Raw genomic sequence first — 27961 nt, forward strand, 5'->3', positions numbered from 1 at the left:
GTACTACTCCCCCCCCCCCACCTACAGAGAGAGAGAAGGGGCGAGTACCTCTATACTCCCTATTATATACAGGGGTACTACCCCCCCCCTACAGAGAGAGAGAAGGGGCGAGTACCTCTATACTCCCTATTATATACAGGGGTACTACTCCCCCCACCTACAGAGAGAGAGAAGGGGCGAGTACCTCTATACTCCCTATTATATACAGGGGTACTACTCCCCCCACCTACAGAGAGAGAGAAGGGGCGAGTACCTCTATGCTCCCTATTATATACAGGGGCGAGAGAAGGGGCGAGTACTCCCCCTAGAGGAATCATGGAACACTCCACTTACCTACAGAAACTCATTAGTACTACTCCCCCCACCCACAGAAGAAGGGGGGGTAAATGACCCATTGGCTCCTCCCCCTTGCCGCCCCCCGGCGGGGAAGAAACAGGCGACACCGGAGCCACAATATAAAGTGCGTGGATTTGGTCATTTCATTTGCAGTTCTGTAAAAGGAAAGACAAAGTGATGGGGGGGGGGGGGGTATTTACACACAAACATTTCCCTTTCTCTTTTTTGTCGAAGTCGGGTTTGGCAGTGCAGATCTTCCAATGCCCAATAGGTGGGGGGGTTACTTTCCCGCTGAGCCCCCCCCTGGCATGGCACACAGATATTGCACAAGGAAACGGTACCGTAACATAAAGACGTTGAATGGGGGGGGGGCAACAGAACCTCCAGGGGTGCTGGGGCTTTTAAAATCTGACATTGGTACCGGGCGAATGTTCCCTTTAACCACAGCTCATTGGAGTCCAGTGGGGGCAGTGCCAGAGGCGGAGCCTAAAGCGTAACCCAGTCCGGGATGGATTTATTAAGCAGCGCTAAGACCGACCCGGAGAGTCCATTCCAGAGCAGCAGAACAACATGGAGTCTCTCGTGATACCCAGAAGGCATTGGGGCATCCAGACACCCCCCCCCTCCATGCGCCGTAGCAGCAGTATGAACCCTGAACACAAGGGGGCAGCACAGACAAAGCTGTCCGAGTCTCGGCCAATGCCCGACCTGGGGGACACAGACATTCGTGGGATAATGGGGCTGTGCCTGGGCAGCCGAAGGGCAGAATGGGAGAAGAGTCGTCCAGAATCCGCCGCCATTCCCCCCTCTAGCAGAGCGTGTCTGTATTGAACGACAACTGGGCCTGTGGGAACAAGGGCAGGAAAGTTCTTGTTAGTGGGTCAGAACCAAAATCTCTGGCGATCAATCTTGGCTTCATCTATTTGATACTCCCCCTAGTGGTAACTTGCTTACACTGCAGGGAGGAGTCCCAGCTCTACTGCTCCTGGGGGTTCAATCTGGCTTATTCCCTTTGGTTCTGCCCCTAGTGGTAACTTGCTGGAACTGCAGGGAGGATTCCCAAAGCCCTTCCCAGCCTGCACTGCTCCTGGGGGTTCAATCTGGCTTATTCCCTTGGGTTCTGCCCCTAGTGGTAACTTTCTGGAACTGCAGGGAGGATTCCCAAAGCCCTTCCCAGCCTGCACTGCTCCTGGGGGTTCAATCTGGCTTATTCCCTTTGGTTCTGCCCCTAGTGGTAACTTGCTGGAACTGCAGGGAGGATTCCCAGAGCCCTTCCCAGCCTGCACTGCTCCTGGGGGTTCAATCTGGCTTATTCCCTTTGGTTCTGCCCCTAGTGGTAACTTGCTGGAACTGCAGGGATGATTCCCAGAGCCCTTCCCAGCCTGCACTGCTCCTTGGGGTTCAATCTGGCTTATTCCCTTGGGTTCTGCCCCTAGTGGTAACTTGCCTTAACAGCAGGGAGGATTCCCAGAGCCCTTCCCAGCCTGCACTGCTCCTGGGGGTTCAATCTGACTTATTCCCTTTGGTTCTGCGCCTAGTGGTAACTTGCTGGAACTGCAGGGAGGATTCCCAGAACCCTTCCCAGCCTGCACTGCTCCTGGGGGTTCAATCTGGCTTATCCCCTTGGGTTCTGCCCCTAGTGGTAACTTGCTGGAACTGCAGGGAGGATTCCCAGAACCCTTCCCAGCCTGCACTGCTCCTGGGGGTTCAATCTGGCTTATTCCCTTGGGTTCTGCCCCTAGTGGTAACTTGCTGGAACTGCAGGGAGGGCAATACAAGGCTCCCCCCCCACCCCATACAACACACAGTCTCACCCTCTCCTCCTCAAAGCTTATGAGCCCCTCGTCGTCGGTGTCGAGATCCTCCTGCTCCTCTACCACCAGTGCCCGGAGCTCGGTGGGTGTCGTCCGAGGCCTGAGAAGGCTCAGCACCCTGTCCAGCGGCGTCGCTACTGCGCAGTTGGGGGCGCTCTCTTGCTGCTCCATGTTATCACTCTGCTTCTTTGCAAAGTTGACAAATACCTGAAGGGTTAAACAGGGGGTGAAAGCTAAGGGTTAATGAACACAACTACATCTTGGGGTGTCTCCCAGACCTGGCAGAGTTAGTGGGATACAGGATATAAACAGCGAAATCACTGCAGGGTGCAAGGGTTCCCTCTGCTGGCCGGCGGTGTAATGGCAGTCACCAATGTGCTGGCAACATGGCAGCTTTGTGCCTGCGAAAGGGGAGCCAATCACTGCCCAGGGGTCTGTAGCCAATAGTGTTAAAGGTCTTTTAGGGGTTCAAGGGTTGGAATGCAGTAAATATGTATGTCTGGGGGGCACGTACATTATCCAGGGTGGTCTGGCTCACAGAATAATCTTCAATTCCAAGGACGTCCAGAACCTGCTCCATCTTACTGAACACCTGGGCCAACGACACCTGTTCGGACTTCAGCTGGTACTGGACCTTGGTGTGGTGCCGCTCCTGCCAGGGGACAAACCCCCCCCCCACGTCATCAACCTGAACTAGAAATCCCAGCATTCCGATGGGCAGGAAGCCCACAGCCAACTGGGACACTGATCAGATAATTACATATTTTGACAGAACCCAGAGCATTCCAATAGCGCTCACCTTAAGTACGGCTTCCGGAAAGTTCCTGTTGAAGAACCGTACGACCTCCTTAACGTTTATGCTGGATTTTGTCCTTACGGTTATCATGTAGCCGTCCCCAAACCTGGCCAATTAGAACAGGGTATGTCTGAGAGATCAAATAATTATTTCACAAGCCATATGGGAGCCATGTTGTTCTGTGCCCAGAGCATTCCCTCTCTGTGTATTTGTATTTATACATATGGGTAGGAGGTGCCATAGTGTTTCCCTTAGACAGTACAGTATGGGGGTACAGCTTATTGTGTGCCCAGAACATTCCCTCTCTGTATATTTGTATTTATACATATGGGTAGGGGGTGCCATAGTGTTTCCCTTAGACAGTACAGTATGGGGGTACAGCTTATTGTGTGCCCAGAGCATTCCCTCTCTGTATATTTATATTTATACATATGGGTAGGGGGTGCCATAGTGTTTCCCTTAGACAGTACAGTATGGGGGTACAGCTTATTGTGTGCCCAGAACATTCCCTCTCTGTATGTTTGTATTTATACATATGGGTAGGGGGTGCCATAGTGTTTCCCTTAGACAGTACAGTATGGGGGTACAGCTTATTGTGTGCCCAGAACATTCCTTTTCTGTATGTTTGTATTTATACATATGGGTAGGGGGTGCCATAGTGTTTCCCTTAGACAGTACAGTATGGGGGTACAGCTTATTGTGTGCCCAGAACATTCCGTCTCTGTATATTTGTATTTATACATATGGGTAGGGAGGTGCCATAGTGTTTCCCTTAGACAGTACAGTATGGGGGTACAGCTTATTGTGTGCCCAGAACATTCCTTCTCTGTATATGTGTATTTATACATATGGGTAGGGGGTGCCATAGTGTTTCCCTTAGACAGTACAGTATGGGGGTACAGCTTATTGTGTGCCCAGAACATTCCTTCCCTGTATATTTGTATTTATACATAAGGGTAGGGGGTGCCATAGTGTTTCATTTTCAGTGCCCAATCATCTGTGTTTATTTACTCCATACAATTGAGCATATGCTTTGTCTTACCCAGGTCTCACCACCAGAGGGAGCATTCCATCACTTCCATAGAGATCAGTGCAGTGGCAGAAGCCCTGAGTATCTCCTACCTGGTTAAAGATGGAGCTCTCTCACCTGTTCTTTAGGTGCTGGATGCTGCCGAGACACTTCAGACGCCCGTTTACCATGATGGCGAGTCGGGTGCATAGAGCTTCGCACTCCTCCATGCTGGGGGGGGGGGAGATCAGACCAAGGTAAGACGTTGCTATATCCCGTATCCAAGTGGGAACGGACTACTGACACTACTACTCACCTGTGCGACGTCAGCACTAAGGACCGGCCGGTCTTGATGATGTCCAGAATGAGGTTCCAGAGGAAGCGGCGCGCCTTGGGGTCCATGCCGGTGGTGGGCTCATCCTACGGCGGATTGAAATAAACATGGTGGTCCTGGCAACTGTGGCCAAGGGTGGACGTTAATGATAATGACAACTTCCCCTTACCAGAAAGATGAAGGACGGGTAACCAATAAGTGCAATGGCGGTGGACAACTTCCTCTTGTTCCCCCCGCTGTAGGTGCCGGCCGGCTTGTCCGCGTACTTGGCCAGCTCCAGTTTCTCCAGGGCCCATTTCACCACCTGAGGAAGGAGCCATGTCATTGCCAGCAGTATAAAGAGAATGACCCCCCCTGGGCAGAATAGATGCCACCGGCCTCACCCTCTCCTCGTCCTTCCAGGGAATGCCCCTGAGGCGGGTATATAGCTCCAGGTGTTCTTGGGCCGTCAGCTCGTCAAACAGGGCATCGAACTGCGGGCAGTAGCCAATGGTCTGCTGGACCTGGAGGAGCTCCTTCAGGATACTGTGGTGCAAGGGTTAATATCAGAAACACAAGAGATGAAAAATATGGAAAAAAGTCTTCCCCGCCCCAGAAACCTATAGCAACCAATAAAGGTCTTGGCTTTCATTATTTTTACTCCGCTAGACCCATTAAGCTTCTGATTGACAGCTAAGGAGGAGCTCCAGAATGGACCAGTTGCACTAGTTTCTAAGGTTTTGATTGGCTATTGGTGAAGCTGGAGGAATATGGTCCAGGTGGCCCTCCAAGAGATGTTCCCAACATGGAAGAGCTCCATAGACCTCCCTGTGTGACATTTTGCTTTATAGCAACCCAACCTCCAATCAAAGAGCCCACAGCATAAACTCTTGGACACCTTGGGCCAATAGGTTTCTCCAGCTCCATGAACATTCCTAAGCTCCAATTGGATGATGCTTGTTCTAGCCCTGATTGGCTAATGGTTGGCCAAGCTTGTTCTAGCCCAACTGGATGATGCTTGTTCTAGCCCTGATTGGCTAATGGTTGGCCAAGCTTGTTCAAGCCCAACTGGATGATGCTTGTTCTAGCCCTGATTGGCTAATGGTTGGCCAAGCCTTTTGCAGAACACTTGGATAATGCTTGTTCTAGCCCAATTGGATGATGCTCTTTCTAGCCCTAATTGGCTAATGGTTGGCAAAGCTTGTTCAAGCCCAACTGGATGATGCTTGTTCTAGCCCAATTGGATGATGCTTGTTCTAGCCCTGATTGGCTAATGGTTGGCCAAGCTTGTTCAAGCCCAACTGGATGATGCTTGTTCTAGCCCAATTGGATGATGCTCTATCTAGCCCTCATTGGCTAATGGTTGGCCAAGCTTGTTCAAGCCCAACTGGATGATGCTTGTTCTAGCCCAATTGGATGATGCTTGTTCTAGCCCAATTGGATGATGCTCTATCTAGCCCTCATTGGCTAATGGTTGGCCAAGCTTGTTCAAGCCCAACTGGATGATGCTTGTTCTAGCCCAATTGGATGATGCTTGTTCTAGCCCAATTGGATGATGCTCTTTCTAGCCCTAATTGGCTAATGGTTGGCAAAGCTTGTTCAAGCCCAACTGGATGATGCTTGTTCTAGCCCAATTGGATGATGCTTGTTCTAGCCCAATTGGATGATGCTCTTTCTAGCCCTAATTGGCTAATGGTTGGCAAAGCTTGTTCAAGCCCAACTGGATGATGCTTGTTCTAGCCCAATTGGATGATGCTTGTTCTAGCCCAATTGGATGATGCTTGTTCTAGCCCTGATTGGCTAATGGTTGGCCAAGCTTGTTCAAGCCCAACTGGATGATGCTTGTTCTAGCCCAATTGGATGATGCTTGTTCTAGCCCTGATTGGCTAATGGTTGGCCAAGCTTGTTCTAGCCCAACTGGATGATGCTCTTTCTAGCCCTGATTGGCTAATGGTTGGCCAAGCTTGTTCTAGCCCAACTGGATGATGCTTGTTCTAGCCCTGATTGGCTAATGGTTGGCCAAGCCCTTTGCAGAACAATTGGATGATGCTTGTTCTAGCCCTGATTGGCTAATGGTTGGCCAAGCCCTTTGCAGAACAATTGGATGATGCTTGTTTTAGCCCTGATTGGCTAATGGTTGGCCAAGCTTGTTCTAGCCCAATTGGATAATGCTTGTCTAGCCCAATTGGATGATGCTTGTTCTAGCCCTTATTGGCTAATGGTTGGCCAAGCTCTTTCCAGAACACTGCGATTGGCTACCCATCCCAGAATATTCAAATACTCAGAGGCCTAAAGGCACGACAGGAGGTAGGTTACCTGTGGCCATTGATAAAAGCCTCTCCGCCCGTGGTGCTCTCATCTCCGGTTAGCATCTTGAATGTGGTGGTCTTGCCGGCACCATTGACCCCCAACAGCCCGAAACACTCCCCCGGTCTGACCCCAACACAGAGACGATCAACCGCAAGGATCCGGCCCATCTTCCTTGACTTGTACACCTGGAATAGTGGATCAGGACTGAGTAGAGTGCAAGCCGTAGAGTAGAAGGACATGGGGTGCGGTGGGGTCAGCCATACCTTGGTCAGGTTCTCAATCTTCAGCATATCGTTATCGGCTCCTCCCCTCAGTACCCGCTGCCTCTCATTGGCCACATCAACGTCGTCGTCCTCTATGGGCTTGTTGGAAATGGGCAGCCGCCTGTGAAGGTACGTGAGGAACGAGGGGTGAGTAGGCAAAGGGGCACCCCCAAATCAACGCTCTACGCCTACAGAGATATGGGGCATCGGGGTGGGGATACCCGGAGTTGGAACGGCATTACTCCATGGAACGCAGATACTCACTGTGGTTTTCTGAAGAAATGGTACTGGCACATGATGGTGATGAAGAAACCGACGAATCCTTCTATTGTCATGGCAACCAGGCCCCGAGTAACGATATCCCACTCGAACGGGGACTTCATTTTGTCAAACTGACCTGTTAATGAAGAATTTATAAAAACTCCCTGGGTAAGTCATTACTGGGCTACACGCAGCCTACTACATCCCTGGGTAAGTCATTACTGGGCTACACGCAGCCTACTACATCCCTGGGTAAGTCATTACTGGGCTACACGCAGCCTACTACATCCCTGGGTAAGTCATTACTGGGCTACACACAGCCTACTACATCCCTGGGTAAGTCATTACTGGGCTACACACAGCCTACTACATCCCTGGGTAAGTCATTACTGGGCTACACACAGCCTACTACATCCCTGGGTAAGTCATTACTGGGCTACACACAGCCTACTACATCCCTGGGTAAGTCATTACTGGGCTACACACAGCCTACTACATCCCTGGGTAAGTCATTACTGGGCTACACACAGCCTACTACATCCCTGGGTAAGTCATTACTGGGCTACACACAGCCTACTACATCCCTGGGTAAGTCATTACTGGGCTACACACAGCCTACTACATCCCTGGGTAAGTCATTACTGGGCTACACACAGCCTACTACATCCCTGGGTAAGTCATTACTGGGCTACACGCAGCCTACTACATCCCTGGGTAAGTCATTACTGGGCTACACGCAGCCTACTACATCCCTGGGTAAGTCATTACTGGGCTACACGCAGCCTACTACATCCCTGGGTAAGTCATTACTGGGCTACACGCAGCCTACTACATCCCTGGGTAAGTCATTACTGGGCTACACGCAGCCTACTACATCCCTGGGTAAGTCATTACTGGGCTACACACAGCCTACTACATCCCTGGGTAAGTCATTACTGGGCTACACACAGCCTACTACATCCCTGGGTAAGTCATTACTGGGCTACACACAGCCTACTACATCCCTGGGTAAGTCATTACTGGGCTACACACAGCCTACTACATCCCTGGGTAAGTCATTACTGGGCTACACACAGCCTACTACATCCCTGGGTAAGTCATTACTGGGCTACACACAGCCTACTACATCCCTGGGTAAGTCATTACTGGGCTACACACAGCCTACTACATCCCTGGTAAGTCATTACTGGGCTACACACAGCCTACTACATCCCTTGGGTAAGTCATTACTGGGCTACACACAGCCTACTACATCCCTGGGTAAGTCATTACTGGGCTACACACAGCCTACTACATCCCTGGCAAGTCATTACTGGGCTACACACAGCTACACATCCCTGGGTAAGTCATTACTGGGCTACACACAGCCTACTACATCCCTGGGTAAGTCATTACTGGGCTACACACAGCCTACTACATCCCTGGGAAGTCATTACTGGGCTACACACAGCCTACTACATCCCTGGGTAAGTCATTACTGGGCTACACACAGCCTACTACATCCCTGGGTAGGTCATTACTGGGCTACACACAGCCTACTACATCCCTGGGTAAGTCATTACTGGGCTACACACAGCCTACTACATCCCTGGGTAAGTCATTACTGGGCTACACACAGCCTACTACATCCCTGGGTAAGTCATTACTGGGCTACACACAGCCTACTACATCCCTTGGCTAAGTCATTACTGGGCTACACACAGCCTACTACATCCCTGGGTAAGTCATTACTGGGCTACACACAGCCTACTACATCCCTTGGCTAAGTCATTACTGGGCTACACACAGCCTACTACATCTCTGGGTAAGTCATTACTGGGCTACACACAGCCTACTACATCCCTGGGTAAGTCATTACTGGGCTACACACAGCCTACTACATCCCTTGGCTAAGTCATTACTGGGCTACACACAGCCTACTACATCTCTGGGTAAGTCATTACTGGGCTACACACAGCCAACTACATCCCTGGGTAAGTCATTACTGGGCTACACACAGCCTACTACATCCCTTGGCTAAGTCATTACTGGGCTACACACAGCCTACTACATCCCTGGGTAGGTCATTACTGGGCTACACACAGCCTACTACATCCCTTGGCTAAGTCATTACTGGGCTACACACAGCCTACTACATCCCTGGGTAAGTCATTACTGGGCTACACAGCCCTACACCGGAAGCATACTGGCTACAACCTACATCCCTGGGTAAGTCATTACTGGGCTACACACAGCCTACTACATCCCTTGGCTAAGTCATTACTGGGCTACACACAGCCTACTACATCCCTGGGTAAGTCATTACTGGGCTACACACAGCCTACTACATCCCTGGGTAAGTCATTACTGGGCTACACACAGCCTACTACATCCCTGGGTAAGTCATTACTGGGCTACACACAGCCTACTACATCCCTGGGTAAGTCATTACTGGGCTACACACAGCCTACTACATCCCTGGGTAGGTCATTACTGGGCTACACACAGCCTACTACATCCCTTGGCTAAGTCATTACTGGGCTACACACAGCCCTACTACATCCTGGGTAAGTCATTACTGGGGCTACACACAGCCTACTACATCCCTGGGTAAGTCATTACTGGCTACACACAGCCTACTACATCCCTTGGCTAAGTCATTACTGGGCTACACACAGCCTACTACATCCCTGGGTAAGTCATTACTGGGCTACACACAGCCTACTACATCCCTTGGCTAAGTCATTACTGGGCTACACACAGCCTACTACATCTCTGGGTAAGTCATTACTGGGCTACACACAGCCTACTACATCCTTGGCTAAGTCATTACTGGGCTACACACAGCCCTACTACATCCCTGGGTAGGTCATTACTGGGCTACACACAGCCTACTACATCCCTTGGCTAAGTCATTACTGGGCTACACACAGCCTACTACATCCCTGGGTAAGTCATTACTGGGCTACACACAGCCTACTACATCCCTGGGTAAGTCATTACTGGGCTACACACAGCCTACTACATCCCTGGGTAAGTCATTACTGGGCTACACACAGCCTACTACATCCCTTGGCTAAGTCATTACTGGGCTACACACAGCCTACTACATCCCTGGGTAAGTCATTACTGGGCTACACACAGCCTACTACATCCCTGGGTAAGTCATTACTGGGCTACACACAGCCTACTACATCCCTGGCTAAGTCATTACTGGGCTACACACAGCCTACTACATCCCTGGGTAAGTCATTACTGGGCTACACACAGCCTACTACATCCCTGGCTAAGTCATTACTGGGCTACACACAGCCTACTACATCCCTGGCTAAGTCATTACTGGGCTACACACAGCCTACTACATCCCTGGGTAAGTCATTACTGGGCTACACACAGCCTACTACATCCCTGGGTAAGTCATTACTGGGCTACACGCAGCCTACTACATCCCTGGATAAGTCATTACTGGGCTACGCACAGCCTACTACATCCCTTGGCTAAGTCATTACTGGGCTACACACAGCCTACTACATCCCTGGGTAAGTCATTACTGGGCTACACACAGCCTACTACATCTCTGGGTAAGTCATTACTGGGCTACACACAGCCTACTACATCCCTTGGCTAAGTCATTACTGGGCTACACACAGCCTACTACATCTCTGGGTAAGTCATTACTGGGCTACACACAGCCTACTACATCTCTGGGTAAGTCATTACTGGGCTACACACAGCCTACTACATCCCTGGGTAAGTCATTACTGGGCTACACACAGCCTACTACATCCCTGGCTAAGTCATTACTGGGCTACACACAGCCTACTACATCTCTGGGTAAGTCATTACTGGGCTACACACAGCCTACTACATCCCTGGGTAAGTCATTACTGGGCTACACACAGCCTACTACATCCCTGGGTAAGTCATTACTGGGCTACACACAGCCTACTACATCCCTGGGTAAGTCATTACTGGGCTACACACAGCCTACTACATCCCTGGGTAAGTCATTACTGGGCTACACACAGCCTACTACATCCCTGGGTAAGTCATTACTGGGCTACACACAGCCTACTACATCCCTGGGTAAGTCATTACTGGGCTACACACAGCCTACTACATCTCTGGGTACGTCATTACTGGGCTACACACTGCCTACTACATCCCTGGGTAAGTCATAACTGGGCTACACACAGCCTACTACATCCCTTGGCTAAGTCATTACTGGGCTACACACAGCCTACTACAAGTAGGTGCTTCACCTCCAACCACCCTATCTCCAGCTGAGATTCCGTTACCCAGGGGTTGGTTGTATGTAGGCCAAGTATTAAGCATTAAAGTTCATAATTACCGATCTTGGCATAGTACTCGTTAATGTACTCATTATACGCCATCTCCATCAGCCCATGCCCCAGGTTGTAGTTGGGGAAGATGAGGAAGCAACTTTTCAGGTAACTGTTGACCAATTTGAGGTCCTGTGCAAGAGACGTCAAAGAAGATGGGACATTCGGTGAGGAGAAGGACCACTCTTGACTCTTAGTGAATACAAGAGTAGTCCTACTTTCACTCAACTAAAGCTTCAAAGGTATTTATTAATTGAAGTAGGAAGGGTCTCCAATGTGGTCTATTTGAGGAGGCCATAGTTGAGTTCTAGTAAGATGGGACTCAAACCTTGTCATGTTCAAAGAGCTGCAACAAGAAGGTCGCCACCGTGGCTGTGATGCCGATAAAGAGGTTAATAACGATGAGGAAGACATAGGCCGTGCTGGGGACCTCAAACCAGAAGGAGGCAGGGTACATTATAGGGGTGATAGACCATCTGGGAACAGGAACGAAAAAGGTCAGCGATGTGGTCTTTTCTATCTCTTATAGGTCTTCAACATCTTGAGATGACTCAAGACCAGCATTGTCACCAATGAGTAGGCCAGATGGAGGAACACCACCTACCCATAGAGGAGAAAGAGCGACAGGACGGCTGGAAAGTTGGTCGGCGAAGTGTAGGCAGGGAGGTCAAACACGAAGAGGATGATGATGCAACAGGTGGCAGGAACTAGGTAATTCAACTGAAAGAGAGAGATATCCAGTTCCATAAGGGTTCTAGGTGCACCAACGGTCCATACAGGTCTCTCCAAAGTTTCATCTACTGGCTTCCATATATATCAATAAAAGAAAATCGAGGACCTCCCCCCTTCAGCACTTACCATATCCCAAACGTAGTTGGCCAGCCAGTAGATGACGGGGTTACAGCCGCTGACAAACTGCAAGTGCTTGGCCTTGGTGGATTTCTCGGCCACGAGGAAGACCACAAAACTCGCCGGGACGAAGGACATGGCGACGATGATAAAGATGGCGATGACCACGTCCGTGCCTTGTAGCCTATTGAGGAGAACAAGACTTGCGTTAGGGAACTGGGTTGACCGTAGGCCACACAGAAGCCAAGAAAGATAAATCCGAGAGCGTTTACAGATAATCAAGGGAGAGGCTGGCGCTGGTCTTGTTCATTGGATGGTTGGTCACGGTGATACCTAGAAGGAACGGAAGAATCCCAATAAGGAAGAAGCCCATCGTGCTGCCCAACTCAATGCCCATTGGTTCCCAGAATCTCACCATAGGCTGCAGGGTTCCCCTTGCCCTTGGGCAGGTTGGCTCTCAAGAGGGCATTGTTTAAGGCATTGAGGTAAGTTGGCATGCTGTGGTACCCTTTGTTGTTGTAGTAAGCCTTCAAGTAAGAACAGGTCTTATGTTAAACTCTATGGCCAGATCTTAAGAGACCCAAAAAGACGGAGGTCAACTAACCTGGGCTGTGTGCCGAACCGCGATCTTCCTCAACATGGGAGGAGCCTTTGCACCAAAGGATGCTGGGATGGCTTTCTGCACATTGCCGAACGTCAGGGCTCCATACCTGCAGACATTACACAACGATTACGGACAATTAAGAATAATATTAAGGAGTAATGGCAACTCCATGTCCCACCGCCGTGACCGTAGCCCCACCTGTGCAACCTGAATCGGTCCGACGTGTACAGGAGATATTCCGAAACGTTCCGTCCGCTGATGGCCACCATGATATCTCCCGTCACCACCTTCATCTGATGTGGGTGGCCCCCGACACCACTAGGGCAGGAGAAGCCAGTGCCTTGCATTGAACAGGTGCATCTGATTGGCTCGTGGATCCGACGAGGGAGGGACGGGGTGGAGGTGACGGCTTCTGCTGGGAAAAAAAGGAAAGGTAGAACAGAGAATCACCAATTTGATGGCCAAGTACTAGGGGGTGGGAATTGCTGGAGATCAGAAGAACATTATCACAGGTCAATAACTAAGCATTGATGGCAAAGCTGGATGGGCGCCCATGCCCCAAAGAGCTTACGATCGATATTATCTTCAGTACCTCTCAATAATGCAAAATAATGATCAACAGTGTTCTCGATTAACATTAGTGGACTTGAATGGAAGGACCTGATTTGAAGTCTGGGAGATGTGGTCTACAACTTCTGGTGTCTTTAGGAAGTAGGTACTAATGGCAACTAATGGCTGAATCCTGCTCTTTACCTTGGACAGGCTCGGGTGGGAAGGTGGTGGCATTCCAGAGGCGGGAGAGGTCCTCATCGGGGGGATAATCCGAGGGAGCGGGCGAAGGCGGAGGCGGCACGAAGTTAGAAAGGGGTAGCCCTTGGGTGAACGAGTCAACACACATGGCGTCGAAGTACTGGGCAGCCAACATCTTTGACTCGCTGCTGTTCATGTTGAGGGACTGGACGAGCTGATCCAGAGTGCTATTGAATGCCGTCTTCAGAACACACGTGGCCCCGATGCCCGAGGGCAGGTGAAATGTATTAACGAGCTGCTGGGGGCCCGCATCTGGGGACAGCTTGATCCTGTTGAGGTGGTAAAATAACCAGAAATAACGGTTTATGTAGAGGAACCCAAACATTGACAGATGTTTTTGGAGGCATCTGGCCAAGAACCACAGTCATGGTGACCAACCTGGACATACGAGGTCAAGTGGGACTCACCTGTACTCTGGTTGCTCCTCGTTGGCATAGGGCACAAAATTCCCCTTGGGCTGAGTGTAATTGTGGTACTGAGAGGGCGACAGGATCAGCGGTGGAAGGTCACCTATCAAGATCATGAAGAAGGTTAACCTGGTCTCGTAGGATAAGGAAAGCGTTTGTGTTGATGGGGTAAAGGTTCCCTGGCACCTCCATAGGGAAGGACTTACCGATCTCAGGGACAGACAATGCCACCGTCATGGCGACACAGACGAAGAACGCCGGAAGGAGGATCTGGGAGAACAGGGCCTTAGTGTTGCGCTTGGCACAGTGGAACCTCTTGACGATGAGCCCGTGGAACTGGCGCAGCTTAAGCCAAGAGCCTTCCAATTTGTAGCTTCCTTGCCCGTCCAAGACCTGTTCTTCTGTCTCGGGTTCTGGGTTAAAGACCCATAATGAATTGTTACATTGTTGGAAGAGTCAAAACCAGAGAAGGACAATTAGAACCTTCACCCTGGTGACCCTAGTTACCGTGTAGGCTGAGGTTTTCTGCATCCTGCAGGTTATCAAATAAGGGGGAGTAGTCCCCATAGAACTCGGCATAGGCGCCACCTTCATCCCCGCGCACGGAACCCACAGAAGAAGAAGAGCCGGAACGTAGCGAGCTGGGGGATTGGCTGGTTTTGGCTTCTGAAGCAAAGTTGTTGAGTTCCACTTCTGGCTTTTCCAAAGCGTCGGTCAGTGGTGACCCTGTTCCCCCATCAGGCTGTATGAGGGGTCTCAGGGTGTCTTTCTTTGACTCCTTGATATCTGGAGGAACAGACGTTACTGGTGTAAGAATGGCTATGTTCTAGCTCTAGTTCTAGATCTACAGAGGGTAAATCCTAGGTCACTACCTGCATCGCTGTTTTCTAGAGACTGATCTTCTTCAGAGACCTTGAGAAATACTTCCTCTAGGGTGGTGTCCATCAGGCCAAAACTGGTCAGTTCCAAGTCACTTAGGTTCTGTTCCAAGTGCTGCCGAAAGCAGAACAAGTTTAGGCTGAACCCTTATACTGTCTAAGGGAAACACTATGGCACCTCCTACCCATATGTATAAATACAAATATACAGAGAAGGAATGTTCTGGGCACACAATAAGCTGTACCCCCATACTGTACTGTCTAAGGGGAACACTATGGCACCTCCTACCCATATGTATAAATACAAATATACAGAGAGGGAATGTTCTGGGCACACAATAAGCTGTACCCCCATACTGTACTGTCTAAGGGAAACACTATGGCACCCCCTACCCATATGTATAAATACAAATATACAGAGAGGGAATGTTCTGGGCACACAATAAGCTGTACCCCCATACTGTACTGTCTAAGGGAAACACTATGGCACCCCCTACCCATATGTATAAATACAAATATACAGAGAGGGAATGTTCTGGGCACACAATAAGCTGTACCCCCATACTGTACTGTCTGAGGGAAACACTATGGCACCCCTACCCATATGTATAAATACAAATATACAGAGAAGGAATGTTCTGGGCACACAATAAGCTGTACCCCCATACTGTACTGTCTAAGGGAAACACTATGGCAGCTCCTACCCATATGTATAAATACAAATATACAGAGAAGGAATGTTCTGGGCACACAATAAGCTGTACCCCCATACTGTACTGTCTAAGGGAAACACTATGGCACCCCCTACCCATATGTATAAATACAAATATACAGAGAGGGAATGTTCTGGGCACACAATAAGCTGTACCCCCATACTGTACTGTCTAAGGGAAACACTATGGCACCCCCTACCCATATGTATAAATACAAATATACAGAGAAGGAATGTTCTGGGCACACAATAAGCTGTACCCCCATACTGTACTGTCTAAGGGAAACACTATGGCAGCTCCTACCCATATGTATAAATACAAATATACAGAGAGGGAATGTTCTGGGCACACAATAAGCTGTACCCCCATACTGTACTGTCTGAGGGAAACACTATGGCACCCCCTACCCATATGTATAAATACAAATATACAGAGAAGCAATATGGTAGCCATACACAGGAATACACAGGAAGCCATAGTGTACCTGAAAGAGGCGCTCAAAACATCCCTTCCTGACGGACTCGCTGGGCAGAATGTAGGACAGCTCAGTGTTGGTGTCGGACACCAGTAGGCAGGAGGCCACATACTTCTTTATGAACTGAGACACTCGAGGCTCTGAGCAGGGACTGATACAGGAGGGACCAGTATGGCCGGTGTCTGTAGAAGGAGACATGATACATCCAATAGTAGGAAAATGCCTACTTGTCAATCCTGTGCCCATCTGAATGCCCCCCACTTGGGGATCTTAGAAGAGCTGAGGCCGATAGCACCATGATCGACCCATTGGCCTCTATATAACTAACCTGGGCCACTCTGGTTCTTGACAACGGTCAGCTTGTAGCCATCTCCGTAAGTGCTCTTCAGGAAGAGTGGCGACCCGTAGCACTTTAGCTTCCCATGGGAAATAATGGCAATACGGTCTCCCAGAAGGTCTGCCTCATCCATGTGATGTGTAGAGAGCAGGATTGTACGGCCTGGGAGGTGGCAAAGAATTGGGATCTTTAGCTAAAGGGGCGGAACAGAGAATCTAAAGGAAGGAGGAATGGTTGAAAGATGGAGGCACTGGGGCAACATAGAGACTTCTGGATAAGGATTTAGGAAGCAAAACAAGACAGGTCAGTAGGGCAAAGATGGAGACAGTAGGGCAAGATGGGGACAGCAAGGGAAGATGGGGACAGTACGGCAAGATGGAGGCAGTAGGGCAAGATGGAGACAGTAGGACAAGATGGAGACAGTAGGGCAAGATGGGGATAGCAAGGGAAGATGGGGACAGTAGGGCAAGATGGAGACAGTAGGGCAAGATGGAGACAGTAGGGCAAGATGGAGGCAGTAGGGCAAGATGGAGGCAGTAGGGCAAGATGGAGACAGTAGGGCAAGATGGGGACAGTAGGGCAAGATGGAGACAGTAGGGCAAGATGGAGACAGTAGGGCAAGATGGAGACAGTAGGGCAAGCTGGAGACAGTAGGGCAAGCTGGAGACAGTAGGGCAAGATGGAGACAGTAGGGCAAGATGGAGACAGTAGGGCAAGATGGGGACAGTACGGCAAGATGGGGACAGTAGGGCAAGATGGGGACAGTACGGCAAGATGGAGACAGTAGGGCAAGATGGGGACAGTAGGGCAAGATGGGGACAGTAGGACAAGATGGAGACAGTAGGGCAAGATGGAGACAGTAGGGCAAGATGGAGACAGTAGGGCAAGATGGAGACAGTAGGGCAAGATGGGGACAGTAGGGCAAGATGGGGACAGTAGGGCAAGATGGGGACAGTAGGACAAGATGGAGACAGTAGGGCAAGATGGAGACAGTAGGGCAAGATGGAGACAGTAGGGCAAGATGGAGACAGTAGGGCAAGATGGAGACAGTAGGACAAGATGGAGACAGTAGGACAAGATGGGGACAGTAGGGCAAGATGGGGACAGTAAAGCAAGATGGAGACAGTAGGGCAAGATGGAGACAGTAGGACAAGATGGAGACAGTAGGACAAGATGGAGACAGTAGGACAAGATGGAGACAGTAAGGGAAGATGGAGACAGTAGGGCAAGATGGGGACAGTAGGGCAAGATGGAGACAGTAAGGGAAGATGGAGATAGTAAGGGAAGAGTATAACAGCTGACCAAGATTGACTTAGTAGGGCAAGAGTATTTCAGTATTGCTCCGCTGATGATATGCCATTGCACATGGATGTTCTTACCTTGTTTGTATTTTAGGATGAGGTCCCAGATGGCTCTCCTTGCATAGGGATCCACTCCGGCCGTCGGCTCGTCCAAAATAACAGCCTTTGAACCACCGACAAACGCAATGGCCACAGACAGCTTCCGCTTCATGCCACCGGAGAGGGTCTGCACCAAGGAGTGCCGCTTGTTGGAGAGCTCCAGGTCTTCAATCATCCTGGGAAAACAGCAAATTTATATGGTACCCCTGATCTTCTGGTTAGATCCTGGTCAAAAGCCCTGAGAGACCTCATCCCAACATCAAGTTCCACACTGTGGTCCATATAGATCAGGTGGTCATTGTACGTTCATAGCCACATACTTATCCATCTCCTTGCGTATCTCCTCTTCCGCCATCCCCTTGAGCCGCGAGTAGAACCAGAGATGCTCCTCCACTGTCAGTTTATCGAACAGAACATTGTGCTGAGGGCACATCCCCATGCTCTTCCGGATCTCGTTCATTTCTGTCCGGATGTCGTGGCCATAAATAGTGGCAGAGCCGGACGTTGGGGGAAACAGACCCGTCAGGATTGACCTGTTCAGGGTAGAGAAATAAGAATATGAGACTGGGCTTTACAAAAACAAGTACAATGGAGATGCAAAGCAACAAGGAGCTACTTACATGGTAGTGGTCTTGCCCGCTCCATTGTGCCCCAAGAAGGAAACCACCTGGTTCTCATGAAGGTTCAAGCTCAACTTGTTAAGCGCCAACTTCTTGCCAGTCTTGTAGATCTTGGTGAGTTTGTCGATACACACTACCAGCGGTAGGTGGCTGGGCTCTTCCTCTATCCCCCGAGTCTCATCTTAGAAGAAAGATCATATAAATAGAGATGGAAGCTCCCAAAGTGCTTCTCTTAGACAACATACGATAAGGATATAATTACCCAAGCGACGACTCTCCATAGCACAGGCTTGATCCTCTTCCATGATGCTCAGTCGAGGTGGGCGGGACCAAGGCCAGGACCACTCCCATGTTTCTATTCGACCACTTCCCAGCCAATAGGACCTCTGAAAAGGGAAGTACCAGGGACGGGGTAGGCCATACATACCTACACAAAACATAGAAAACTTAGTATTACTCATTGACTGCTTCTTGCCCCTCCTCCTTGAACCCATCTCTGCCAAGTACCTGGGTGAACTGCCTCGATGTACCAAGTGAGGATTCCATACACCATAGTGTCAATGATCAGCATCATCATCGAAAGCATCAGGTTAAAGTCATCTCCTTCCACCGGTGATTGGCTAAAAGTGCGCCACTGTATCCCTACACCAGCCACCTCGTACAGGGCAAAGTATTTGGAGCCAAGGCCAAAGGCTGTCGTAGACATGAGAGACTGTGGAGAAACGAAGGGAAAAGTAAGGTAGATCAGGTAGACATGGAGGTCGGATTATGGTTCTTCTGACTAAGATGTCCTTCTTCAGGTTAAAGAAAAGCGTAAAAAAATAAAAAAGACTGGACGGTACTAACCGCGATGCATTTCTCGAAAGCGGTGATCTTGTCATGGGCCACCTCTTCGCGGATCGCCACATACATGTAAGGCACGTAACTCAGGAAGTAGATGATCCCACCACAGGCCGACGCTAGTTTGGCCTTCGAGTACAACACGGACACCAAGAAACTGAATAAAACAATCGATATATCAGAGCAATACACATAGACGTGACAAGACCGTATTCTTTCATGAAGCTATGACCATCACAGCTTTCCCTGAGGAACATACATTCTGATAAAGGTCAACAATCTCTATTTTTGTATAAAACGTTGAAAAATTAGGTGCATCTTTCATGGGTTCAGATGAAGAAGTCATCCTACTGCATTAATATTGGCCCATTTTGGGTTTATTTGCATTTGCCCAACTACGAATGTTCTCCTGGGATGGCAAAGCAAAGGTTCAACCAGCCCAGTAGGGATACAGTGGCACCAGTCACCAGTGGAAGGAGATGCCACTATTTTTATACTGACTTCTACTGGACTGCTCCCTTCCCACTGTTCAGCTAGAGGGTGGGACCTTTCTGCAGAAGATATGTACGTTGACTTTATGCAAGAACTGTAAAGAAGGTTGATGGGTTGGACATGAAAGCAAACTCATCAACTGGCTTTGCTTTGCTTCTCCTGGCTGAGACCTTGGGATAGGGCAAACCAAGATGTTACTCAAGGTTGACCTCACATAAAGCCAAGAAGAGTCTTGGATTTATGGACCCTTTGACGTTGAGTGAATGGGAGGAGGTTAATGTAACCATACAACAGATTCATTGCTATAAGGTCTCACCCAACTCACCAGAACATGATGGTGGCCACTGCGTAGATTGAAAGGAAGAGCCAAATGATGAAGACATTGCTGTGCATAAGGACTTGGCCGTACTTCAGGATGCCGGTCAGAGCAGTGACCGAGATGGAGAGCTGTACAAAGCCTGTAATAAACCAGGCTACCCAGTGCACTGCGTTATTCAGGCCCATCATCTTCATCACCTGGGAAGATACCATGACAGACATGTCCCTAAATACCTAGAACATGATAATAAGAACATACTTTCCCCCAAATGTCTATTGACTTGACCCCAATGGGACCCAACCATTGCTTCAGCCCTAGACATGGAAAGCACCGATGAGAACACTAGCTCCACCAACTGGATCCAGTTACGGATCCAGTTGGTGGTAAACAGTTTCCATTATTTGGATCCCAATCATGTTACCTCCTTCAGACGATGCTCCTTTTCGGCCACAATATGTTGTATCATCATGGCTACGGAATAGACCCAAGAGATGACCATGCACAGGGGCATCATGTGCTCGATTACAAAAAGAAAACTGGAAAGGACACACAAAAATAATTACAGGTTGCATTTGGACCTCCTCTATGTTTGCCCCTCCCCCTTTACTTACTCATCACGTGTGTAACATGGATATGGGAACATCTGAACATAGTTCCCAGGTTCCACCACATCGTGTCCCACAATTGTACTGATGATTGCTCGGTCCATCATGTCTGCAAAGGGAAATTCTATCATCAGCAACTAGACTCAATTGGTTTTACATCCCAGTGGACCAGTCTAGGGGTCCATCTTGTTGAAGACCCAACCAATAGAGAATGGTCCAAGTATCAATGACTTGGCAGCACTTGGCAGACCTTTAACCCCAATGTCTAAAGACCTTGTATCCAGACGAAGCCGTACAAGAAGTAGAACCGTCCTCCGGTGTTTGGGCCTGGCCTCCAGTAGGCTCTACGGATTTCATTGGTCTTTTCCGTGAAGCTGGAGTTCTGCCGTATCTTGTACATGACGTGGGGCGGGAGGGAGCCATCTTTCTGAGTCTGGAAGATCACACCTTACAGGGGAAAGAACAAACGTAATGAACCAGCAGAAAAAAAAACAACTTCAACCACTGGTGGTGTTATGGAACTCTCACAATGATCTTATGTTCTGGAGAAATGGGATTGACTATCCCTGTCAATGTTCTAATGATATTATTGGATACAGGTTGACCTAGCCCTGTGGATATTCTAATGGTCTTCTTAGCTACAGGTTGTTCTAGTCCTGTGAATGTTCTAATGGCCTCTTTAGCTACAGGTTGGTCTAGTCCTGTGGATGTTCTAATAGCCTTCTTAGCTACAGGTTGGTCTAGTTCTGTTGATGTTCTAAAGGCCTTCTTAGCTACAGGTTGGTCTAGCCCTGTGAATGTTCTAATGGTCTCCTTAGCTACAGGTTGGTCTAATCCTTTGAATGTTCTAATGCTCTTCTTAGCTACAGGTTGGTCTAGCCCTGTGAATGTTCTAATGGTCTTCTTAGTTACAGGTTGGTCTAGCCCTGTGAATGTTGTATTGCTCTCCTTAGCTACAGGTTGGTCTAGCCCTGTGAAGGTTCTAATGGTCTTCTTAGTTACAGGTTGGTCTAGCCCTGTGAATGTTCTAATGGTCTCCTTACCTACAGGTTGATCTAGTCCTGTGAATGTTCTAATGGTCTTCTTAGCTACAGGTTGGTCTAGTCCTTTGAATGTTTTAATGCTCTTCTTAGCTACAGGTTGGTCTAGCCCTGTGAATGTTCTAATGGTCTCCTTAGCTACAGGTTGGTCTAGTCCTGTGAAAGTTCTAATGGCCTTCTTAGCTACAGGTTGGTCTATCCCTGTAAACGTTCTAATGGCCTTCTTAGCTACAGGTTGGTCTAGTCCTGTGAAAGTTCTAATGGCCTTCTTAGCTACAGGCTGGTCTATCCCTGTAAATGTTCTAATTGCCTTCTTAGCTACTGGTTGGTCTAGCCCTGTGAATGTTCTGATTGTCTTCTTAGCTACAGGTTGGTGTAGTCCTGTGAAAGTTCTAATGGCCTTCTTAGCTACAGGTTGGTCTAGCCCTGTGAATGTTCTAATGGTCTTCTTAGCTACAGGTTGGTCTAGTCCTTTGAATGCTCTAATGCTCTTCTTAGCTACAGGTTGGTCTAGCCCTGTGAATGTTCTAATGGTCTCCTTAGCTACAGGTTGGTCTAGTCCTGTGAATGTTCTAATGGCCTTCTTAGCTACAGGTTGCTCTAGTCCTGTGAAAGTTCTAATGGCCTTCTTAGCTACAGGTTGGTCTAGCCCTGTGAATGTTATAATGATCTTCTTGGTCTGGTCCTGTTGACGTTCTAATAGTCTTATTGGCTACATGTTGTTCTATCCACATGAAGGTTCTCAAAAGATCTGAAGATCTATAGAAGTACTAGGTACTGAACTCTGCGCAAGACTAAGAGACTTACTTGCAAACACTGTGACATTATCATGGTAGGCCTGGTTGAGAGTATAGTTGACAATACTGTCCTCATTGGGGAAGCCCTTAAAGATGTCCACGCTCACCTAACAAAAACCGAGAAGAACATAGTTGACTTCATTCATTATTATTCTCTGTCGTTAGAGAGGGACTGTGACCCGGGTACCTTGGACATGAAGCGCGTCCAACCACAGGCGGCGTTGTCGATGGTGTCTAGTTGCTGTAAGAGGCTGCTGGCGTTGGGCATGGTGAAGTTGGAACTGAGAACCTTACGTAGAAGCTCACTGTCCGACCCATTTAGAAGCTCTGGGTGTTTCTGAAGATCATTGGTGAACTAAAGGAAATTAGAAGTCCAGTATTAATAAATTGAGGATGTTCTGAGGTTGTCTTTGATCTGACCTGGCTTTAAATTGTCCCCCAGCTCCTCCTACTGAAGTGTATATCAGTCAGACCCGCCCACAGGATATCGCACCGGGCCCCAGGGCCACCAACCCTTTCTTAGATTCACCCTAGGCCTATATAACTCAACCTTAAGCATTTAGGGCTGTCTACATCTGACCAGTGGGGCCCAGTAATCCCATAATCTACTATCTAGAACCTCCTGCCGTAAAGTGAGGCAGAAGAGCTGTGCTGCAGGGCATGGGTACCTGTTGTAGCCACTCGATCCGTCTCTGTAGGATCCCTTCTTCCAGCAGCCCGCGGATCTCTGCCGAAATGTTCAGCCACATCCAGGCGTATCGAGTCACGTTTCCCACGAACGCAAAGGTCTCATTCGCCTGGAACAAGCGAAACGGAGGAGTTAAACAAATGACTCCAGGCCACACCCATCGCAGAGTTTGCAATGCGCGCCTTTGGCACTATGGCAACCCCTACCCATATTTATAAATACAAATATACAGAGAGGGAATGTTCTGGGCACACAATAAGCTGTACCCCCATACTGTACTGTCTAAGGGAAACACTATGGCACCCCCTACCCATATGTATAAATACAAATATACAGAGAAGGAATGTTCTGGGCACACAATAAGCTATACCCCCATACTGTACTGTCTAAGGGAAACACTATGGCACCTCCTACCCATATGTATAAATACAAATAAACAGAGAGGGAATGTTCTGGGCACACAATAAGCTGTACCCCCATACTGTACTGTCTAAGGGAAACACTATGGCACCCCCTACCCATATGTATAAATACAAATATACAGAGAAGGAATGTTCTGGGCACACAATAAGCTGTACCCCCATACTGTACTGTCTAAGGGAAACACTATGGCACCCCCTACCCATATGTATAAATACAAATATACAGAGAGGGAATGTTCTGGGCACACAATAAGCTGTACCCCCATACTGTACTGTCTAAGGGAAACACTATGGCACCTCCTACCCATATGTATAAATACAAATATACAGAGAGGGAATGTTCTGGGCACACAATAAGCTGTACCCCCATACTGTACTGTCTAAGGGAAACACTATGGCACCCCCTACCCATATGTATAAATACAAATAAACAGAGAGGGAATGTTCTGGGCACACAATAAGCTGTACCCCCATGCTGTACCCCCATACTGTACTGTCTAAGGGAAACACTATGGCACCTCCTACCCATATGTATAAATACAAATATACAGAGAGGGAATGTTCTGGGCACACAATAAGCTGTACCCCCATACTGTACTGTCTAAGGGAAACACTATGGCACCTCCTACCCATATGTATAAATACAAATATACAGAGAGGGAATGTTCTGGGCACACAATAAGCTATACCCCCATACTGTACTGTCTAAGGGAAACACTATGGCACCTCCTACCCATATGTATAAATACAAATAAACAGAGAGGGAATGTTCTGGGCACACAATAAGCTGTACCCCCATGCTGTACCCCCATACTGTACTGTCTAAGGGAAACACTATGGCACCTCCTACCCATATGTATAAATACAAATATACAGAGAGGGAATGTTCTGGGCACACAATAAGCTGTACCCCCATACTGTACTGTCTAAGGGAAACACTATGGCACCTCCTACCCATATGTATAAATACAAATATACAGAGAGGGAATGTTCTGGGCACACAATAAGCTGTACCCCCATACTGTACTGTCTAAGGGAAACACTATGGCACCCCCTACCCATATGTATAAATACAAATATACAGAGAAGGAATGTTCTGGGCACACAATAAGCTGTACCCCCATACTGTACTGTCTAAGGGAAACACTATGGCACCCCCTACCCATATGTATAAATACAAATATACAGAGAGGGAATGTTCTGGGCACACAATAAGCTGTACCCCCATACTGTACTGTCTAAGGGAAACACTATGGCACCCCCTACCCATATGTATAAATACAAATATACAGAGAAGGAATGTTCTGGGCACACAATAAGCTGTACCCCCATACTGTACTGTCTAAGGGAAACACTATGGCACCTCCTACCCATATGTATAAATACAAATATACAGAGAGGGAATGTTCTGGGCACACAATAAGCTGTACCCCCATACTGTACTGTCTAAGGGAAACACTATGGCACCTCCTACCCATATGTATAAATACAAATATACAGAGAGGGAATGTTCTGGGCACACAATAAGCTGTACCCCCATACTGTACTGTCTAAGGGAAACACTATGGCACCCCCTACCCATATGTATAAATACAAATATACAGAGAGGGAATGTTCTGGGCACACAATAAGCTGTACCCCCATACTGTACTGTCTAAGGGAAACACTATGGCACCTCCTACCCATATGTATAAATACAAATATACAGAGAGGGAATGTTCTGGGCACACAATAAGCTGTACCCCCATACTGTACTGTCTAAGGGAAACACTATGGCACCTCCTACCCATATGTATAAATACAAATATACAGAGAGGGAATGTTCTGGGCACACAATAAGCTGTACCCCCATACTGTACTGTCTAAGGGAAACACTATGGCACCCCCTACCCATATGTATAAATACAAATATACAGAGAGGGAATGTTCTGGGCACACAATAAGCTGTACCCCCATACTGTACTGTCTAAGGGAAACACTATGGCACCCCCTACCCATATGTATAAATACAAATATACAGAGAGGGAATGTTCTGGGCACACAATAAGCTGTACCCCCATACTGTACTGTGTAAGGGAAACACTATGGCACCCCCTACCCATATGTATAAATACAAATATACAGAGAGGGAATGTTCTGGGCACACAATAAGCTGTACCCCCATACTGTACTGTCTAAGGGAAACACTATGGCACCCCCTACCCATATGTATAAATACAAATATACAGAGAGGGAATGTTCTGGGCACACAATAAGCTGTACCCCCATACTGTACTGTCTAAGGGAAACACTATGGCACCCCCTACCCATATGTATAAATACAAATATACAGAGAGGGAATGTTCTGGGCACACAATAAGCTGTACCCCCATACTGTACTGTGTAAGGGAAACACTATGGCACCCCCTACCCATATGTATAAATACAAATATACAGAGAGGGAATGTTCTGGGCACACAATAAGCTGTACCCCCATACTGTACTGTCTAAGGGAAACACTATGGCACCCCCTACCCATATGTATAAATACAAATATACAGAACCCGCCTGTAGGGAACTAACATAGTTTAATTATTAACGAGGAAAAACAGGTTTAAAAAAAGAAATACCCCAACGCATTAACGTTAAATATACATGGGAGTAGTAGGACAGTAACTGTTTATGTGCCACAGGGGAGCCCCTACACAGAATGGGATGAGGTGTCAGACTGAGAGAATAAATGACTGATGTCCGGCAATAGAGTGGCCATAAGGGACCTGTAATAGCTGCACTCTGGCGCCCCCTAGCTGCACACTCGCCTACTGCACTGACCAGACGGGTCTACTGGTTCTAAGGGTTCCTCACACCCAGGAAACCCCCAGAATTCCTCAGTTTTACCCGACGACTCAACACTCACCTTCCGGATGACCTTGTCGACCTCGGTGCCCACGGGGGAGTAGAGGATCTTGGGGTTACTGGTCATCAGGTGAACAAGGAGCCCCAGATTCCTTTGCTCTTTGCTGGTGAACCCCAAGGAACTCATGTTGCCTTGTTTAAGCGCCTCCGGTTCAATAGTCCTGACAGAAAAGCATAGGGGGGGGGACGATGAGTTTGGGCCCCTGGGGCAATTAGGCAATAAGCAAATGGAGTGGGTTTAATAGCACTCACTCCTTCATCGACTGAGGGATCAATAGTCTATTCCAACTTCACAGGGGGAAAAGCCCATAAATATCCTCCTGATTATCCAATATTTTATTTGCGGAGTGATTGATTGGTCAGCAGAATGGGGTCCAGCCCCACCCCCAGCCCCTTAGTGATTGGTTGCATTACGTCAGAAGGGTGCGTAGAATTAATTATATTATTACAGGTGCAGTGTCCTTTCTCTTCCAGAAGGGGGAGTTGATGCATTTTTCTCTCAATTCATAACAAACATGGAGGAAGGTATCTCTCTATTGGCCGACAGGAAGACAGAAGAGCAGGGACACTTGTTATATCCAAGGGTTGTCCAAGTGGCCTCCTAGAGGGTAAGTCCACCTTGGTCTAGTCACATTGTCCCCTTCATCTACCAGCCCCTCTCTAGTGGCCAAACCTAGAACCCACTGTAATCAGTGATGCCCATGGTGGTGAAAATGGGAGGTGGTCTACTGTAACGAACCCCAAGATCACCCCCAACCCTTACCGGTTGATGCCACACAGGATAGGCTGCAGCCCTGCCCACAGTTGCACAAAGGCCGAGAATTGACTCCTTGGGTTCTCCTCGTCTACCTCATCCTCTTGCTTCTTGGCTTCTTCTTCGGCCTCGGTGCTGAAGTTGAAGCCACTGGTGGAGTTGAACCCCCAGCTGGTTGAGTTCGCAGTGGGCAAGACGGATTTGCTAGCACAAGCCCCCTTAGGAAGCAGCTTGGCCAGAGCCGACAGAATGTCCACGTCCTTCAGGATCTTCTCCACTTCCAGCAGGTCCTCGAGCAGCGACTGAAGGCGGCGTTGGGTTGCTGTGGCATTTACCTCATCCAACCGCAGCTAAAAAAATCGTTTTTTGGGTTGAATATGATGGTTATATGTCCGACTTCAACCTCAACCTTTTCATCCCTAGACCCTTCATCACAAGGCCAAGGTGGTACCTAGCAACCACCAGGAACCACCACAAACATGATTAAAAGCCAAGTGATCTCCATCTTAATTAGCAAAGAGGTCTCAATTACACCAGATCCTAGGTAGATTGTAAGCTCCTTCTGCTAGGTCTTCATATTGCTCAGTCTAGA

At 48.5% G+C, this 27961-nt stretch overlaps 1 protein-coding gene across 4 annotated transcripts in view; it reads right to left on the reverse strand.

Annotated features, from left to right (window-relative positions):
• Positions 1-449: 449 nt before the first annotated feature.
• The window catches only part of abca2 (ATP binding cassette subfamily A member 2), a 50656-nt gene continuing 23144 nt past the window's right edge, over positions 450-27961 (reverse strand). For 2 of the 4 annotated variants that reach the window (XM_031890859.1, XM_031890857.1), the window contains 41 exons: positions 27379-27719; positions 26617-26776; positions 23279-23407; positions 22798-22965; positions 22621-22717; positions 21047-21220; positions 20780-20882; positions 20590-20704; positions 20175-20365; positions 19364-19514; positions 19025-19229; positions 18780-18944; positions 18518-18698; positions 18218-18430; positions 17877-18073; positions 16489-16659; positions 16170-16342; positions 14967-15087; positions 14602-14880; positions 14301-14507; positions 14095-14197; positions 13631-13956; positions 13076-13289; positions 12878-12983; positions 12689-12800; positions 12546-12606; positions 12283-12457; positions 12029-12144; positions 11753-11900; positions 11433-11556; positions 7106-7238; positions 6842-6962; positions 6585-6763; positions 4673-4814; positions 4459-4593; positions 4272-4375; positions 4094-4186; positions 2950-3052; positions 2665-2802; positions 2151-2357; positions 450-1180 (listed from right to left, as the gene is read on the reverse strand). In XM_031890859.1, the coding sequence (XP_031746719.1) occupies positions 1145-1180; positions 2151-2357; positions 2665-2802; positions 2950-3052; positions 4094-4186; positions 4272-4375; positions 4459-4593; positions 4673-4814; positions 6585-6763; positions 6842-6962; positions 7106-7238; positions 11433-11556; positions 11753-11900; positions 12029-12144; positions 12283-12457; positions 12546-12606; positions 12689-12800; positions 12878-12983; positions 13076-13289; positions 13631-13956; positions 14095-14197; positions 14301-14507; positions 14602-14880; positions 14967-15087; positions 16170-16342; positions 16489-16659; positions 17877-18073; positions 18218-18430; positions 18518-18698; positions 18780-18944; positions 19025-19229; positions 19364-19514; positions 20175-20365; positions 20590-20704; positions 20780-20882; positions 21047-21220; positions 22621-22717; positions 22798-22965; positions 23279-23407; positions 26617-26776; positions 27379-27719 (6417 nt within the window). In that variant the 3' untranslated portion in view covers positions 450-1144. Of the gene's footprint in view, positions 1181-2150; positions 2358-2664; positions 2803-2949; positions 3053-4093; positions 4187-4271; positions 4376-4458; positions 4594-4672; positions 4815-6584; positions 6764-6841; positions 6963-7105; positions 7239-11432; positions 11557-11752; positions 11901-12028; positions 12145-12282; positions 12458-12545; positions 12607-12688; positions 12801-12877; positions 12984-13075; positions 13293-13630; positions 13957-14094; positions 14198-14300; positions 14508-14601; positions 14881-14966; positions 15088-16169; positions 16343-16488; positions 16660-17876; positions 18074-18217; positions 18431-18517; positions 18699-18779; positions 18945-19024; positions 19230-19363; positions 19515-20174; positions 20366-20589; positions 20705-20779; positions 20883-21046; positions 21221-22620; positions 22718-22797; positions 22966-23278; positions 23408-26616; positions 26777-27378; positions 27720-27961 lie in introns of all 4 variants that reach the window. The other 2 variants (XM_031890858.1, XM_031890856.1) reach the window with 1 other exon arrangement.

This window comes from Xenopus tropicalis, chromosome 8 (genome assembly GCF_000004195.4).
Source record: "Xenopus tropicalis strain Nigerian chromosome 8, UCB_Xtro_10.0, whole genome shotgun sequence".
In the NCBI taxonomy this organism is placed as follows: domain Eukaryota; kingdom Metazoa; phylum Chordata; class Amphibia; order Anura; family Pipidae; genus Xenopus; species Xenopus tropicalis.